General features: G+C 39.5%; 1 protein-coding gene across 9 annotated transcripts in view; it reads right to left on the bottom strand.

Annotated features, from left to right (window-relative positions):
• Positions 1–1,560: 1,560 nt before the first annotated feature.
• Positions 1,561–18,579, bottom strand: part of PPIP5K1 (diphosphoinositol pentakisphosphate kinase 1) — a 316,383-nt gene continuing 299,364 nt past the window's right edge. For all 9 annotated transcript variants that reach the window (XM_075345881.1, XM_075345880.1, XM_075345875.1 and 6 more), the window contains 3 exons: positions 13,330–13,467; positions 9,014–9,127; positions 1,561–5,719 (listed from right to left, as the gene is read on the bottom strand). In XM_075345881.1, coding sequence (XP_075201996.1) covers positions 5,277–5,719; positions 9,014–9,127; positions 13,330–13,467 — 695 coding nt within the window. In that variant the 3' untranslated portion in view covers positions 1,561–5,276. The remainder of the gene's footprint in view (positions 5,720–9,013; positions 9,128–13,329; positions 13,468–18,579) is intronic.

Raw genomic sequence — 18,579 nt, forward strand, 5'->3', positions numbered from 1 at the left:
TGGAGAGCATAGGAGCACTCGGCCTGTGTATGTGAGAGTCGCCTGAGATGGGAGCACTAAGACAATATACTCTGATGTCTTAAAAATCATCATCAAATTACATATAAATACTAACAATAGAAATCTAAGCCAGGTTTAAAAAAACGTGACTGCTTTATTCCAAAAACAATGGCACTCCTGTCTACAGGTTGTGTACAATATTACGGCTCAGACCTGTCAGCATGTGGCACCTTTTGACTAGGATTTTCTTATCCTTATAACACCATAAGACTACGTTCCCACAATGAGTTTTCGTTGAGTTTTTTTTATATGTTTTTTATTGCGTTTTTGACGCTGCAGTGTTTGTATTTGATCGGTATGTCATGTTTTAAATAAAACTGCTTTGTTTTTGATACTTCCTGGCATTTAGCTTTGCCCAAATTTTCCTGATTTAGCTATGTGCGGATTACATGCTTTTCTGATGCGTTTCTGCAGCAGAAACAAACTAAGAATGCACATGGATTATTTGCGGATTTTCCACAACTAATGCAAGTCTACGGGGAGAATTTGCACAGAAAATTCAGCGTACTCGCAGGCAAAATTGACATGTTGCAAATTTGAAAGACTGAACACAGGCCAGTTTACATTGATCCCCATAATTCTTGAATGATAAATGCAAGCTATGTTTTGGTATCTGTGCTGTACTAACCAGATTCCGTTGAGAAAAAAGAAGGCCAGTGAGTATGGGATTTCTAGAAAGCCAATCACTTAGCTGGAACAGTAAGCAGCTGCGCTTTTGATGCAACAATATGCAGAGTCAAAAATTCACCAAAAACTCATTGTGGGCACACAGCCTAAAATAGGCTATGTTGCCTAAAGTTATTAAAGGAAAGTCAATTAATAATGCCGAGACCACAGGCAGCATGAATCAGAGAATGGCTGCGTGATTGCAGCCAGGTATGTTTTATTCTGAAGCGCTCCGGAGTTTCAGAGAAAACATAGAATAAAGAGCCAAGGACAATGTCACACATAGGAGAGACCTGTCAATCACCTAGAAGTGCAGGGAGCAACTGGCTCTGGACTAACCAGGTTTCTCCCTATACTCTCGGGCTGGTGATTCAATGTTTTCTATGAAATGACAAAATGTTTATGTCAATGTCAATGTCAATTTGTTAATGTCAAATGTTTATTGATGACATAACAGCAGACAAGAGTAGCCGGATGAATTCTGAAGTGTACAGGGATATACTTTCAGCCCAGATTCAGCCAAATGCCGCAAAGTTGATCGGACGGCGCTTCATAGTACAGATGGACAATGACCCCAAGCATACAGCCAAAGCTACCCAGGAGTTCATGAGCGCAAAAAAGTGGAACATTCTGCAATGGCCAAGTCAATCACCAGATCTTAACCCAATTGAGCATGCATTTCAATTGCTCAAATCCAGACTTAAGACGGAAAGACCCACAAACAAGCAAGACCTGAAGGCTGCGGCTGTAAAGGCCTGGCAAAGCATTAAGAAGGAGGAAACCCAGCGTTTGGTGATGTCCATGGGTTCCAGACTTAAGGCAGTGATTGCCTCCAAAGGATTCGCAACAAAATATTGAAAATAAAAATATTTTGTTTGGGTTTGGTTTATTTGTCCAATTACTTTTGACCTCCTAAAATGTGGATTGTTTGTAAAGAAATGTGTACAATTCCTACAATTTCTATCTGATATTTTTGTTCAAACCTTCAAATTAAACGTTACAATCTGCACTTGAATTCTGTTGTAGAGGTTTCATTTCAAATCCAATGTGGTGGCATGCAGAGCCCAACTCGCGAAAATTGTGTCACTGTCCAAATATTTCTGGACCTAACTGTATATTTCTTAAAATTCGTACTTATTTTTAATGGGGAAAAAGAAAGGAAACATTTTCAGATATTTTTTTTTTCCCCACTTTATTTTGTAGTCCCTTAGGGAACATTAATCTGTGATCTTCTGATTTATGCTATATACACTGCAATAACTCAGTCCTGACGTATATAGTGAAAACCAGTTGCTGAGCTAGCATCAAAGACCGGGACCAGACAAACTATGTAACAGTACATCATATGTTGGGAAGTGGTAAACAAAATATATGACCATAATTTTGTTTTACTAATTAAAGCCTCAAAAATGAAATATTTTTTCTCTAATGTTTTTATTTTCTGATTGTAGAGTTTTTCTGATTAACATTCAGAAATATACCTCACAGCAGCCAAGTAAACCAAAGGAACCTGCAGACTAGACATGACTGAATAGCTTCAATTGAAGAGTTTTCTTAGCATGCCCTGTATTATTGAAATATGTGCAGGAAAGCGTAGGAGGTGAGCTGTGACTTTCAACTTTAATCCTACTTATAACAATATGGTGGTAACTACTGAAAAGTGATCTCTATGGAACAGGGTGTGTCAGGGTTAAAATTTGGAAGGTTTTGTGATGAAAAAAAAAAAGGTAAAAGCATGATAATATTAATTAAAAAAATCCACAAGAAAATTATTAAAATGTTTAACATAAAAACCTGATTTAAACAAATAGATCCTTTTCTGACCATACATTCCCTTTAAGACATTGTATAACAGTAAACAATAAGCTCATTATTGTTTGCATTCCTCCCTGTGTGGAGGGACCGGCCTAAAATTATTGCTTCTATGTAATTTCAGATGTACATTGTGCTAAAATACAGAAATTAAAGAATTCAGAAAAATAATTTAAAAAAAAGCTAGACTTATTCCTTTTCACAAATGTACAGATATTCTGGAAATTATATTAGGTTGATGTTCCTGTAAAATTACCCTTAATCAGTAAGCACTGGATGGACTGTTCTATATCAGATCAGAGTGTTTCAGACGTTCCCTTCTATCTGCATTGTTGTTTTCTGCGCAGAACATATCGCTTAACAAACACATTTGATGTAACATTGAATGAAGACATAAAGACGGTGTAGGATGTATTCCCTTGTTTCCTCAAAGTTATATATCTTTTCAGATAAAGAAGCCTGCGGCGTATGGTCACAGCAGGAAAAGAACCTTCCAGATAAAGAAGCCGGCATTGTATGGTCACAGCGGGAAAAGAATCAGCACAGAATACCCATGTACTGTATAACTTATACACATTACAGCGGAACAACAATTCTAAGGATAATCACAACATAAAATGACAATTTACAGCATAGTCATCTAGAAAATAAATCTACAATGTGTACAAAGCCCGAGCAGAAGTATACAGAACAACTACTGATCACAGAGTATTAAAGCGGACACAAACTATTCAGCACAATGGTAACATGATCCAAAGAGCATGGAGAAATACATTGGACAACAGTTTCTACATAAACTTATATTTATATATATATATAATATAGATTTATTCATTTAAATTGTAATAGATTACTTTTAAAAATAGCATTTTTTTCTCTTCACTTCTTATACAATATATCCTTTCCAAACTACAATTAGGGCTTCCGGTTTTATTAACAGTTTATATTATTTTTTGTTTTTTACTTTTTTCTATTTTTTTTTTTACAATAAATTATCAGTCATCTTTTTTTAAATTTTTCTCTCAATGTAATTAAAGAAAAAAAATAAAATAAAGACTGCATTAGAAAATGTAGCTGTATGTTTATACAAACCCCCCCCAAACAAACAAAAAAATCAGTACATCAAAACCGGTAGCCATAATCTGCGGTCAAGTATAACAGCACAGGATGCATTCTAGTAAAGTGTGTCCAACATCTTGTAGAAAAAGCCTTAGGCTTACTCCATTATAGGTACCAGAATACATTCCACTGAAAGTTTTCCTTAAGTTTTTATGATGACTCTTACCAGAAATACTTGGGAAAATAGAAAACGATTAGTATTCATATTACCTTTTGGCACCTAAACTTTTGTTCGATTAAGTGGACAGTCAACAATATGCAAGAAAACGTTCTTGCTCAGCAGTGATTTTTCAAGTATTCATCAGGACTAAAATGCACCCTGTAAAGTCCAATCGATATACAAAATATAAAGCCACAACTGCTCTAGCTGCTTTAGTATAAATTTCGGCGCCCAAAAGAGGGGCACCTGGCAGTATATTCTACACACACTCAACCAAAGTCAGTAGAAGAAATAAAATTCAGTCATTGCATGTAAATCCTAAAAATAATTTTAGCCAACATCTCTCTGGCACAATCCGTCATACCACAGGAGTGCAAATGGTGTATGACGCAATAAGCTCAGTGCAGACACACTTTCAGAAAGACAGTAATGGATTCTTCAAGGTGTTAATACCAAACACTTAAGAAATTAAGTCCAACTTGAAGGTGTCCTATCGTTCTGGTGAGAGTATCTGACATGGTACAATACCATGATGAAAACCGCTCCGGGAAGAACCATCAGTAGTTTCGGAAGTCAGTATCCCTTTAAAATATTCATGCATCACATTTAGCTTTTAATTATTCTTCGACGCTGGTGAAATTCGGATGTACCATTGTTACCAGCATTCCTAAGATTAATCGGTCAATATGCAAGAAGTAGTAATGAAAACAGATGAATATAAAAATAAAAGGGCAATAAATTAATGGATTATCTTCATTCACTACAAAGGTATTTTGGAAGTCTTTCGCATAAAATATCTCAGTCACCTGCTGGAAAACTATGAGCATGATGTAGCTGGTGCTCAGTATCTAGATCAGTGGCTCGTCACTATGGCAGTATTCTATTATCTGAATTCTAAAAGAGAGCTATCTGCTGTTATAAGATTTTTATTGACTCTAAAGCCGAGCAAAAGTCCAAACTGACCGATGAAAGAAACCGTGAATAAAAAGATATCGGCTACATGACACTGCAGAGGTGTGCAAAGCAGAGTGCAACAAAACAGGTTTCATTCAGCTGTACATGTTGCTAGTAGTCCACAAATAGGCAGTTTACCATGTTCAGCCCAACAAATGAGTAGTAAATTAGTGGTTGGAGAATCATATTCCCAGTATATCATAAGTAATAGTCAGCAGAATCTTCCTCCTTGATAAAAAACAACCCAAAACATTCTTCAGCAGCTCACAAAAGTATTAATTCCCTACAGTTTACTAACTGTTGATGATCCAAAAGAGAAACCAACGCTTGTTCTTCAACCACATACAGTAAGTCGCTTGTGGGGTCTTAGGCACCTGTTCAATTGTTTGACCCAATAAAAACAATAAAAAGGTTTTATTGTTAATGTCTTATTAGCTATTGTTTTAATTACGACATATATTATTGTTTGATCCACATTGGGACAGATAAATGTCATTTCAGTGATCTAAAGGGAGGTTTCCTGTCCATGTATGGATAGCTCTGTGAATAGCTGCTCATTTAATGCTGGCTGAGGAACTATTTGATCACCAGAATCCATGTTCCATGTGGTCTCCGTTATAGAATCTTCATTTTTAGTAAAGTCTTCTGCTTGTTCGGCTTCATCCTCTACACATGGCTGTGAAGCTGATGGTAAGTCACAAGAAGGCTGTGGTGACAGTGGGTTAGAATTCGGTGGTTCTTCGGATGGAGGTGTGTTATGGCAGATGTCTTGACAGCTGGCAGTGTCACCATTTTGTGACTGCTGGGGCTGCAACATATCAAGATTCAACTTTCTTCTGTGATCTTCGGTTAGCGTCTTTTCATTAAAGTTAAAACGTGCAGAAAGGTCTATAGTGGTTGGAGAGGAGGGTCCTGCGCTGGACACAGTGCTGGATGGACCGCTGCTATCTGTTAATGACAATACAATGCATTTGTTATGATTTATTGATATTATTCATCACATAAACTAATGAATCATAATGGAAAATCTAACAACTTGTCTAAACACACACATTATAGTAAAGCATGGCATCGAAAACTGACAAGTTGTACTGGTGTTGCTTAATGGGAATCTGTAAGCAGGTTTTTCCTATGTAATCTGAGGACAGCATAAGGTAAAGGCTAAAACCCCAAATTCAGCAATGTGTCACTTATCACATTGTGTCCTGTGGTTTACTTATAATGAAGGTTTCATCACTGGGTGATTATCACTGCTGGACTACAGCGCACATTGAGCCTGTATCTGACCTCACCCCTTCTGGGATAAGCAGCTCACGGTCAACAGACACTGTATACAGATTATACAGATAGCCTGGTGTTGGCGGGGGCAGCTTTCTCAGCTTTGCTTCACATTACATCTAAAAACACTGATTGTGTCACAACTGCTGCACCCAGCAAGATAAGTGACACATTAAAATTAGGGTCTCTTTTCCTACATTACGCTGCTCTCAGATGAGGTAACAAAAGCCGAGAAATACTCCGGCACTAATAAAACACCCCAATAAGAAAACCAGAGAAAAATAGATATGTTCTTGTTTTATTTTTATTCAATAATTGTTGTAACAGAGTCCGAAAAATATATATATGACGTTTCGGCAACTGGCCTTTGTCAAAATCGGACCATCAGATGGACTGACAATAGAAATGAGGTTTTGGTTCACAAGAATAGATCAATCAAAACCTATAATGAGGTTGGTAATATAAACGGATATGTGAAGCGGTAAGGGATAGATCACATGACTATGAATTGACACAGCCTGCAATGAACCTGTGAAGGTGTGTATAGATCAAAAATGAAGGGGGACCATGGATCACAATGTATAAATGTTAAATAGGGTTCTGGTGCCCAAGATACCTGGATAAACTATCATCACACTGCAGGGTTAATAAAGGATTTTTTTTCTATATTAATCTGTTTGGAATAAGGAAATAGGACAAACGGTTCCTATTAAGTGTAGTGATATGAGATGGCTGGATGGAGGCATTAGTCCCAAAATGAAGAGTCTTATGCCATAGTGTCAGGGAGAGTGTCATGGAGAATCCTGCCGGTTCATTGCAGGCTGTGTCAATTCATAGTCATGTGATCTATCCCTTACCGCTTCACATATCCGTTAATATTACCAACCTTATTACAGGTTTCGATTGATATATTCTTGTGAACCAAAACCTCATTTCTATTGTCAGTCCATCTGCTGGTCCGATTTTGACAAAGGCCAGGGGCCGAAACGTCATATATATATTTTTCGGACTCTGTTACAACAATTGTTGAATAAAAATAAAACAAGAACATATCTATTTTTCTCTGGTTTTCTTATTGGGGTGTTTTATGACTGCCGGAGTACTTCACTACTTATATATATTTTTCTCCTGAGCACCTAATTGGTGATGCGAGGTTACATTCATTAACTGAGGTAACAAAAGCCTACTGACAGATTCCATTTAATGAGGATCTGTCAGCCGGATTTTTTATATTTCTCTAAAGTCATGGCTGTAATGGCGCTTTGAAGGTGAGTAAAGTGACACTTCTTTTTCAAATAAATCTGTTTTGTAGTTTTTCCGTAATCGGGCAGTGAAGATTTATGGTAAGAAGGTGCAAATGCTGTGGTGCTGGACGCTTCATGTGGTCATCTCCTGCCTGTGTGAGCATTATCCACATTATCCACTTTTTCAGTGACCTGTCTCTTCTGTATGAAATGCCGAGGTGGCACATGTGCAGATTGATTTTTCTTCAAAATGTCGTAATTTTAATGTTACCGTGCATGCCAGCCCTCAGCAATGACCGCGCCTGTGTGAGATTTCGGCCAGAGAGGCAGGTCACTGAAAAATCAGTGACCTGTCAGACTGGATTGCTTCCTATGCTGCTGTGGTATCACCAGACCACTGATCGCAGCATGGCACCGCACCATCAAAGACATAGTAAGAGGTTCGTCATGACCGTAGGCTTCATACAGTCTGATCGGAATGTTTTGCACAGTTGTGGCTTTACTTAGGTTACTTTGATTATTTTCATAAAATAATGATGCAAAGAAGGTTTTCAAAAGGCCATAAATGAAAATGAACCTATCGGTAGTTTCATTCAGCACTAACCATGGCCTACTAAGATTACAGCTGTAACACACATTAACTTGACACTAAACACATTACAATATCATATTATGATGCAGAAAACCCTAATGTGACATTTTATATGGCTTGTACAGTTTTCAAAGTAGAGTTCATGATTGCTGTATCATTGTATATGGCATATTGTTACTTTGACACATGCTACATCTGTCCTAAAAAGTATTCTAAGCAATAATTTCATAACTTTTTTTTATAGCACTAGCTAATGGTTGCATATACAATTCCAAGTAGAATTGTCATATCAAATTATAGTGCCGCAGTTCCAGATGCTTGTAAACTGCCTATTATATTCTGATGTGCCAACATAGCCCCAAAGAATAGGGGCTGCCTTATCCTCCTGTTCAAGTCTGTAAGTCACCTTGCAAGTGTCCACTATGGGTTGACAATTTGACTGTTAAATACCCAAACTAGCCCCTTTCTTCAACATGACTATCCCATGCAGTTTGGTTAGTGGGGAAGCCCAAAAACTATTTTGTGTGATAATAAGGTAACAGATTTTAACATTTTGTTTCAGTGCATAAGAACAAACTTGCCAAAACTGTTATCAATGTTATACAAAATCTGCGATAAGAAACAGATGAATCAAGCAGCATGCTAAGAAGAATAGGCATTGTAGACTGAAGATGAATAACACATAAGTTAAAGGGATTGTCAGGGCAAAATGAAAATGTCACCGGTGATTCTTGCCTGTGGGCACTCTACCTCTGGATGCCAAACAGGCCACTCTGACAATTGTTCTAACAAAAAGACCGCTGCATCCTTTGATTGACTTTAGTGGACAAGTGACTTCGGTAACACTTCATCAGATGTTTTATGATGACACACTGATCAAAGTCACCTGACCGCTGCAGTCAATCATAAACCACAGTGCTCTGATGGCTGGAGAAACGGTAGCCACTTCCTGTCTCGGCGCAGACCACAGAGTGCCCTGTGCTGGATACAGGCGGGTGTCTAGGGGTGAGGTATTTTTATCTTACATATCACCTCACCTGGGCAAAGTTTTATTGTGCCTGGAGAACCTCATTAAACTTATTTTCCACTTCAGCTTTATACACTTACATATACACCAAAAGAACTTACACCAAGGAGGCCGCTCTGAGCGGTGTCGCAGTGGAAGTGATGAAGAGGAGAGAATCCTGTGAGGCAGATAGACATCTCCTGTTGCTTGGCGGTGCATCATGGAGTCACATCCCGCTGATATGATTAAACAAATGGTAGAGATTACTCAGCTGTGATAGATACTAGCATGAGTAGATATTCATGTTAAAGATCTCATAAATCTTGAAAGTTTGGCTATCTATGCATACCAAGATATCAGTCACACTGATAACTATGACCAGGGAGACATCTTAGCTGCTTGCTGTGCAATATTCTCTACTTTGTATATAAAAAGAACCAACTTATTGGAAATTGTCGCACAGCAATGTCACAGCAAAATCAACTAAATTAATGAATGCAGTGAAAATGTGGAAAGAATCAGAAACATAAAGGGAGGGATAGTGTTTATCAAGCTACAACATAACCAAATATTTTGCTTAACAGCTAAAATCCAGACTTTCCCTGACTAATGCCGCATTCACACATCCATGGGTCACAGTCAGAACATGGACCGTGATGTACGAATTGGTCGCAGATATTCTGTTCCCAACCTGACAGTTTCTTATTGAGTCTGTCAAGTTTGTATCAGAAGACCCGCGTGAAACATGGTTGTGTGAATACGGCATACGGCTCATTTGGCTCGATGTAGACATTTTTCTCAGTGAAGGTTATGTACATTATCATCATTCCATTTATGTTGTAAGAGAAATCAACTCAAAATATAATGTTCTTTCTTGGTCAGATTGAATTTATAAATGGTAGCCAATCTGAGCAGTAATGGAATGCTAAATTAGCAGTCTGAGCTACTAATGAGTACGATGTGTGATACAGATTAACTCAGACTTAAGTTGGCTGTACACCTTAGATAGCTGTCAATCATTTAGCTGACTGCTATCGCTCCCAAATGCCCCCAGAAGCTCAGCCGTGCATTTTTGTGTTCTCTAATATATTAGTCGCAGCACTAGGAGTGAGGTATTAACCTCCCGGAACCAGATGAGCGGGCCCTATGGGACATTGAGCATCTTTTAGGTGGCATCTTGGTGTAACTGGGATACGATTCTGCTCCCAGTTACCGTATTCTGTTTGCATGATGAACCCCAATAACTAGTGGGGGGAAACGGGTTAAAGGGAACCTGTCATCAGAAATTTTGCACTAAACCTAAAAGATTCCCCCTCTGCAGCTCCTGGGCTGCATTCTAGCAATGTTCCTGTTGTTTATGTGCCCCCTTTCTGACCAAAATAAAGATTTTATAAAGTGGTAGCTTTTTGTATTCAGATCTTGATAATGGTACACGGGGGTGGGCTCTCTGGTGTCCGTTAGTCTGCCTCCCTGTCGCTTTAGGCCGTCCCCCATCGCGCAATTTCAAAGAGGTGACGTGAGGTAAGCTGGCCAGCGCTTGCGCAGAACGGTGGAGGCGGCGGTGAAAGCGCGATCACGAGATTATGGGCGGGTACTTGCTGATGAAAGTCACAGCGCCACCCATAATCTCGCGCATGCGCAACACGTCACCAGCGGTCACACTGTGCACATTGCAGTCCCGCGAGAGTGGCACGGCGCATGCGCGAGATTATGGCCGCCCGTATTCATTGATATCAGAGATCCTCATTGAGGTGACATATAGTTAACATTGGGACTGTATTTTTTCAGTTTATCAAATAAGAGGAGGGTGCTGTTGGCACTGACCCCGAGCTATCTGTGTAAGTCCTATTCTGGGCAATACTACTATAATCGGTAGATTTAAATTGCATCTGTAGTGCGAGTCTACCAAATTAATACACTATATCTTGTATTGTGTCTGACATTTATGTGCTGATTTTATTGTACCTTGCACTTTTGGAGATTGGTGGTGGATTTATTACAAGGTAGATAGGAGCAGAGAGGATGAGCTGTCGTGGAATGGGGGCACCACACACCTAGGGTGCTTAAAGCTTCATTGTGAGGTAGGACCAAGAGGAGGGAAAGATATATCCCCAAGTGTCCAATTCTTGCATAATCTATCACATTCAACTCAGGCCCCTCTATATCATCTTCTAATACCTTCTACCAAGTGTGTACTCACACACTACACGCACATTGTGTGTTTGTTTGTATGGTTGAAATATTTGGTTTTAATCATTATGAATAAAGATTAATTTTAATGGGTATTATTTGCTAATTGGTCTAATTCTCTAATATATTGCAGTAGTTATATTATATTGACCTGTTTACTAAACTTTGCTCATTTTGCTGTTCTACCCAGTTAATTCTTCTCTTTTCCATTAGGTCTATGACATCACATGATTAAAAACTCATTCACTGAATCCTTCTCAGCTCTATGTAGAAACAGGAAGTCTCTTTTCCGTGCATGAGTCATCACTTTAAAGTCCCTGGCAGGGGTAAGGAGGGAGCAGCTGGGCAAGGAGTTGAAGAAGGGGATGACTCATACATGGAAAAGTGACATCTGATTTCTAAATAGAGCTTAGAAGGATTCAGTTAGTTTATTTTTAATCATGTGATGTCATAAAGCAAATGAAAAAAAGAGAAGAATTAACTGGGTACAAAAGTAAAATGAGTAATTGTAAATGCACAATGCTTTATAATATGTGATTGTAATATATTAAAAGGATAAAACATTATATGGGAGTATTTCTTTAAGGGGAACCTGTCAGCAATTTCATACTTCACCAACTACATCCAGGATGAATTAGCAACATGTGAACTCATTGACTTGATGTCGTTTTACTCTGAAATGCTGCAGTTTTTCATTAAAAACACTGGGAAAGAACTAGAGTTGAGAAGAAGCATCCACTGGGCTTCTGCTCTATGGCACCCGATTGACAGTTACATTTATACTCAAATAGGTATAAATCTGTCAATAAAACTTAGCCTGGTCAGGAGAGGAATAGAGATGAGAAACCCCGTAGGCATTCTTTTCTGGCCTTTCTGATATTTGAAGGGCTGTGATGTTTAAGAGAGAAAAATAAAGTAAATAATAATCCTCTGCAATGAGAAGACCTTTTGGTATTGCATACTGCTTATGGCTAGGACAGTAGGAAACAAACAAGTTTCCTTTTAGTAAACACTACATACCCTTTAATAGATGTATGAAAGACCATGAAACTTAATTAATCATAGAATCATAGAATATTAGAGTTGGAATGGACCTCCTGGGTCATCTAGTCCAACCCCCTGCTCAAAGCAGGATTCACTAAATCATCCCAGACAGATGTCCGTCCAACCTCTTTTAAAGACTTCCATTGGAGGAGAACTCACAACAAATAAAAAGTATAAGGCCTAAAATAATTTTTATTGAGTTAAATCAAAAATTACATACAGGCCTCCTGATGTTTTCTTATGAAAGATACGTTGGGGGGGAAAGGAGTGGACGAAAAACAACTGCATATTTACCCTCTAAGTGATGTAATTTACCGCATGTTGTTTGGTCACATAGACCACTATTGTTTCTGGTCTAGCAATGCAACACTATTTGCATTGTTATCTATGCTTGCTCCTAGCATGACACTGGTGTACTGATTTACTTAGGCCTTTAGCTGGGCATGTTAGATTATATAATTTTTAAAGCGCCAGACCATTTCTATATACACTTATTGCATATTACATGTTTGATAAAATTGAGATTTCCAGGGGGTTTTACATCCTTGCTTTTGCACTAATATATTAAGGGACTGACTTAGCACTTTGATATTAGACAAATCCCTAGTGCAATTAATAATATTTATTTAGCCTTTTAAATATTTATACAGTAACACATGCAATAGTTGTTCCACCTTGTGCAGTTTAGCACCTGACACTTTATTTCACTGATGCAATTTATTTTGTCGGAATAGTTCTGTTTTGTAGGGAACATATATATTTGATGCACCAGTTTGGGGTACTATATATTTTTATGTAAAAAAATAAACATTTATTTTTTATACAATAAGCTATTTATCTATTGCGTGTGGAGATCTGATATGAATATTGGTTATTTTTCTGTAGTCCTTTCTGTCCATTCCTGCACCACCATTTTCAGATATTGTATGTAATTTTTGATTTTAACTTACTCAATAAAAATTATTTTAGGCCTTATACTTTTTGTTTAGTTGTTCAGAGGTTTCCTTTTAGGTAAACATATATATAGTGGGTCTGATTTTGTAATTTAATTATTCTTTTGTTTGGCCAGAAAACTGTTGATTTCTTTTTCTTTGTGGTGTAAAACTTATAACATTGTCACATCATATTTCTATCAAATCTACGTCATCACATTGTAAAAAAAAAAAAGAAATGAAAAACTATCCAATAAGTTGATATACTTTACCTGATGATCCTCGGGAATGAGCCTCAGCAAACGTTTTACATATGTCTGTTAAAAACTCGCTAACTTGTTTAAGAGATAATGAGTTGTGGAGTGTCTCCAGCGGGTAGATGGTAGGAACCATTGAACATCCCTCAAATCCTGGAAAAGAAGGAATATGAATATAAATTTTAACAGGCCATATGAATAGACCTCACAAATAGAAACCTCTACCTACTACAAATTGTTACACTGTATACATGGTTTGGGCAGAAGAGTGCAAGGAGTCAAAAATGAGTACTGTGGGTGCTGGTAGTGGTGGGGAGCGTCCTGTTCTCTACCACTACCAGTGCCCAAAGTACTCATTGTTCTTGCTCGACACCTCTGTGTTGGTTTGACAAAGGTCAGAATAGACCGAAAGGTCACATTTATTAAAGATCCACTTTTCACTGCCATTTGAGTGACTGCTTCTTATATGTCAATGCTGAAATAGCGGCGCTATTTTTGGAACTTCTGTAAGAGGCACTGGACAAAGCTACACACATGTCTCCATTGACAGAAGACTCCCATTCTATTAGGCATTCATGAGATACACAGTGGATATGCCATACATCCATACATGCCTGAGATGAGAATATCATTTTAATTCCTTGACCGATCTATTCTATTTTTCCGTTCGCTGCTTATTCTGGCTCAGAATCCTAAGTCACTTTAACTTATCCAATGTATCAGTAAATTTGTAATATATGCACAAATGTCTTAGGAATAAATATTGTCAAACTTTACATAGTAACAGGGCAGAGATTGAATTAGCAATGTTGGTTGTGTATGGCTATGAAAAGGAATGTTTTCATTCTTCAATCCATTCCCCCCCACACCCCCTCACTTCTCAAAACCATTTAGGAAAAAATCTGGCCTTCACAGCTCAGCTTTCATTTCTTAAACTGCAGGGAAAAAAAGGAAATCTGCCATATGATTTTTTGCTATGACCAAAACATGTCAAATTTTCATTTAGAGTTTTGATAAGTTTAGCTTAATGATTGTAATCTTACCTAAATTAAGAAGTTGTTATATATATAGTGTATTACTATTAGTTTGCAGTAAAACACAATTGAACGTTATGGACAGCACACAGTATTTTAAGGTGAGCATTAATGAAGACCCATAAAAGAGATTGAAGGGTTTGTAGCTGATAGGAGATGACTTGCTGACAAATGAATACAGCATTAATATGCCTGTGGCAGCTTGCGCCATTTAAATTGGGGATATCTGGAGCCCAGTTTTAACAATCATTGGGGGTCTCATCTATGGGTTCCCCACTGGTCAGCAAGTTATTGGTACAACCCCTAGATTAATAACCATTTGAGAATTTACATTATGCTCTGACCCAAAGAGAAGGGGAGAGTCAATGATTAAATTCTTGACAGAAATTTGTCAGACAGAGCTACAAAATATTCAGTAATAAGTTATCACAAAACTAACAGCAGCAGAATAGTTAATGAAACCCATGCTGCTCACTTGATTTTAGTGCAGTGATCAAATATTTCTGTGATACATTGTTCAAAAATGTATTAAAAATCACAATATCGGATAAATGCTCAACTTCCCAAAACACGAAAAGCTGTAAAAAGGTCTCCATTATACAGTGTGTCCACCCATATCCTGTCCACCGCCATTAACTTGAGAACGGCGGCAGCTATAGGCATAGAAGTGGTATCTAGGTATAGTAAAGTAGCCATGCGCTACGCAATGAAACCACCTATAGTGCCACCTGGTGAAAAACAACGGAGTTAGCATTTTTACCTTGAAAACGGAATGAGATGGAGAAAAAAAGTGAATTAAAAAATTGTAGGGCATCATCAATTCAATACGAATCGACACCTTGCATACAGAAATGCTATGATATGAAACCCATGACCCCCCCCAAAACATTGAATGCTGGTCACGCATATGGCACTCATTTAACTTTGATGCTCAAAGTAGCCACCGTCAGCTGCCATGCACATCTGGACAGCATACTGTGTCTTGCTCACAGCAAGTTGGGCTGCAGTGTGTACATCGCCCTGGCCAAAAACTGATGCTCTAGCAGGATACAGCTAAACCCCCACTAAGTGGAGACATCACAGGTGCAGGAGAAGCACATCACACACACACCTTCATGGAATGGAGGGGAGGTGACTGCTAGATGATAAAACTGCACACAAGTGGCTTGCATAGAGCGCTGTTCACATGCAGATGACACAGTCACAAACCCGCAGCCTATTAGGTAACGCCCTTCTATTAGATCAGGCGGGCTGCCAAGCCGTACTCCACTGTATATCATGCACGGACAGACACTCTACAATGCAAGGCCCAACAGAAAGGGGCCTGGCTGTATCCTGTACAAACAAAAAAATATGAGGTTTTTGTTGGTATTTATGGCCATAAAACGTAAGCCTACACCCTCGTCAAGGGACCTCATGTCTGTAGGTCCCTACACTAAATATAAAAAAAGCAACAATAAGAGGATAATGTCCTCCAAAAATCAAGTATTACTCACAGCAAGTTGGGCTGCAGTGTGTACATCGCCCTGGCCAAAAACTGATGCTCTAGCAGGATACAGCTAAACCCCCACTAAGTGGAGACATCACAGGTGCAGGAGAAGCACATCACACACACACCTTCATGGAATGGAGGGGAGGTGACTGCTAGATGATAAAACTGCACACAAGTGGCTTGCATAGAGCGCTGTTCACATGCAGATGACACAGTCACAAACCCGCAGCCTATTAGGTAACGCCCTTCTATTAGATCAGGCGGGCTGCCAAGCCGTACTCCACTGTATATCATGCACGGACAGACACTCTACAATGCAAGGCCCAACAGAAAGGGGCCTGGCTGTATCCTGTACAAACAAAAAAATATGAGGTTTTTGTTGGTATTTATGGCCATAAAACGTAAGCCTACACCCTCGTCAAGGGACCTCATGTCTGTAGGTCCCTACACTAAATATAAAAAAAAGCAACAATAAGAGGATAATGTCCTCCAAAAATCAAGTATTACTCACAGCAAGTTGGGCTGCAGTGTGTACATCGCCCTGGCCAAAAACTGATGCTCTAGCAGGATACAGCTAAACCCCCACTAAGTGGAGACATCACAGGTGCAGGAGAAGCACATCACACACACACCTTCATGGAATGGAGGGGAGGTGACTGCTAGATGATAAAACTGCACACAAGTGGCTTGCATAGAGCGCTGTTCACATGCAGATGACACAGTCACAAACCCGCAGCCTATTAGGTAACGCCCTTCTATTAGATCAGGCGGGCTGCCAAGCCGTACTCCACTGTATATCATGCACGGACAGACACTCTACAATGCAAGGCCCAACAGAAAGGGGCCTGGCTGTATCCTGTACAAACAAAAAAATATGAGGTTTTTGTTGGTATTTATGGCCATAAAACGTAAGCCTACACCCTCGTCAAGGGACCTCATGTCTGTAGGTCCCTACACTAAATATAAAAAAAAGCAACAATAAGAGGATAATGTCCTCCAAAAATCAAGTATTACTCACAGCAAGTTGGGCTGCAGTGTGTACATCGCCCTGGCCAAAAACTGATGCTCTAGCAGGATACAGCTAAACCCCCACTAAGTGGAGACATCACAGGTGCAGGAGAAGCACATCACACACACACCTTCATGGAATGGAGGGGAGGTGACTGCTAGATGATAAAACTGCACACAAGTGGCTTGCATAGAGCGCTGTTCACATGCAGATGACACAGTCACAAACCCGCAGCCTATTAGGTAACGCCCTTCTATTAGATCAGGCGGGCTGCCAAGCCGTACTCCACTGTATATCATGCACGGACAGACACTCTACAATGCAAGGCCCAACAGAAAGGGGCCTGGCTGTATCCTGTACAAACAAAAAAATATGAGGTTTTTGTTGGTATTTATGGCCATAAAACGTAAGCCTACACCCTCGTCAAGGGACCTCATGTCTGTAGGTCCCTACACTAAATATAAAAAAAAGCAACAATAAGAGGATAATGTCCTCCAAAAATCAAGTATTACTCACAGCAAGTTGGGCTGCAGTGTGTACATCGCCCTGGCCAAAAACTGATGCTCTAGCAGGATACAGCTAAACCCCCACTAAGTGGAGACATCACAGGTGCAGGAGAAGCACATCACACACACACCTTCACCTTTCTGTTGGGCCTTGCATTGTAGAGTGTCTGTCCGTGCATGATATACAGTGGAGTACGGCTTGGCAGCCCGCCTGATCTAATAGAAGGGCGTTACCTAATAGGCTGCGGGTTTGTGACTGTGTCATCTGCATGTGAACAGCGCTCTATGCAAGCCACTTGTGTGCAGTTTTATCATCTAGCAGTCACCTCCCCTCCATTCCATGAAGGTGTGTGTGTGATGTGCTTCTCCTGCACCTGTGATGTCTCCACTTAGTGGGGGTTTAGCTGTATCCTGCTTGAGCATCAGTTTTTGGCCAGGGCGATGTACACACTGCAGCCCAACTTGCTGTGAGTAATACTTGATTTTTGGAGGACATTATCCTCTTATTGTTGCTTTTTTTTATATTTAGTGTAGGGACCTACAGACATGAGGTCCCTTGACGAGGGTGTAGGCTTACGTTTTATGGCCATAAATACCAACAAAAACCTCATATTTTTTTGTTTGTACAGGATACAGCCAGGCCCCTTTCTGTTGGGCCTTGCATTGTAGAGTGTCTGTCCGTGCATGATATACAGTGGAGTACGGCTTGGCAGCCCGCCTGATCTAATAGAAGGGCGTTACCTAATAGGCTGCGGGTTTGTGACTGTGTCATCTGCATGTGAACAGCGCTCTATGCAAGCCACTTGTGTGCAGTTTTATCATCTAGCAGTCACCTCCCCTCCATTCCATGAAGGTGTGTGTGTGATGTGCTTCTCCTGCACCTGTGATGTCTCCACTTAGTGGGGGTTTAGCTGTATCCTGCTAGAGCATCAGTTTTTGGCCAGGGCGATGTACACACTGCAGCCCAACTTGCTGTGAGTAATACTTGATTTTTGGAGGACATTATCCTCTTATTGTTGCTTTTTTTTATATTTAGTGTAGGGACCTACAGACATGAGGTCCCTTGACAAGGGTGTAGGCTTACGTTTTATGGCCATAAATACCAACAAAAACCTCATATTTTTTTGTTTGTACAGGATACAGCCAGGCCCCTTTCTGTTGGGCCTTGCATTGTAGAGTGTCTGTCCGTGCATGATATACAGTGGAGTACGGCTTGGCAGCCCG

This window comes from Anomaloglossus baeobatrachus, chromosome 4 (genome assembly GCF_048569485.1).
Source record: "Anomaloglossus baeobatrachus isolate aAnoBae1 chromosome 4, aAnoBae1.hap1, whole genome shotgun sequence".
Taxonomy (NCBI): domain Eukaryota; kingdom Metazoa; phylum Chordata; class Amphibia; order Anura; family Aromobatidae; genus Anomaloglossus; species Anomaloglossus baeobatrachus.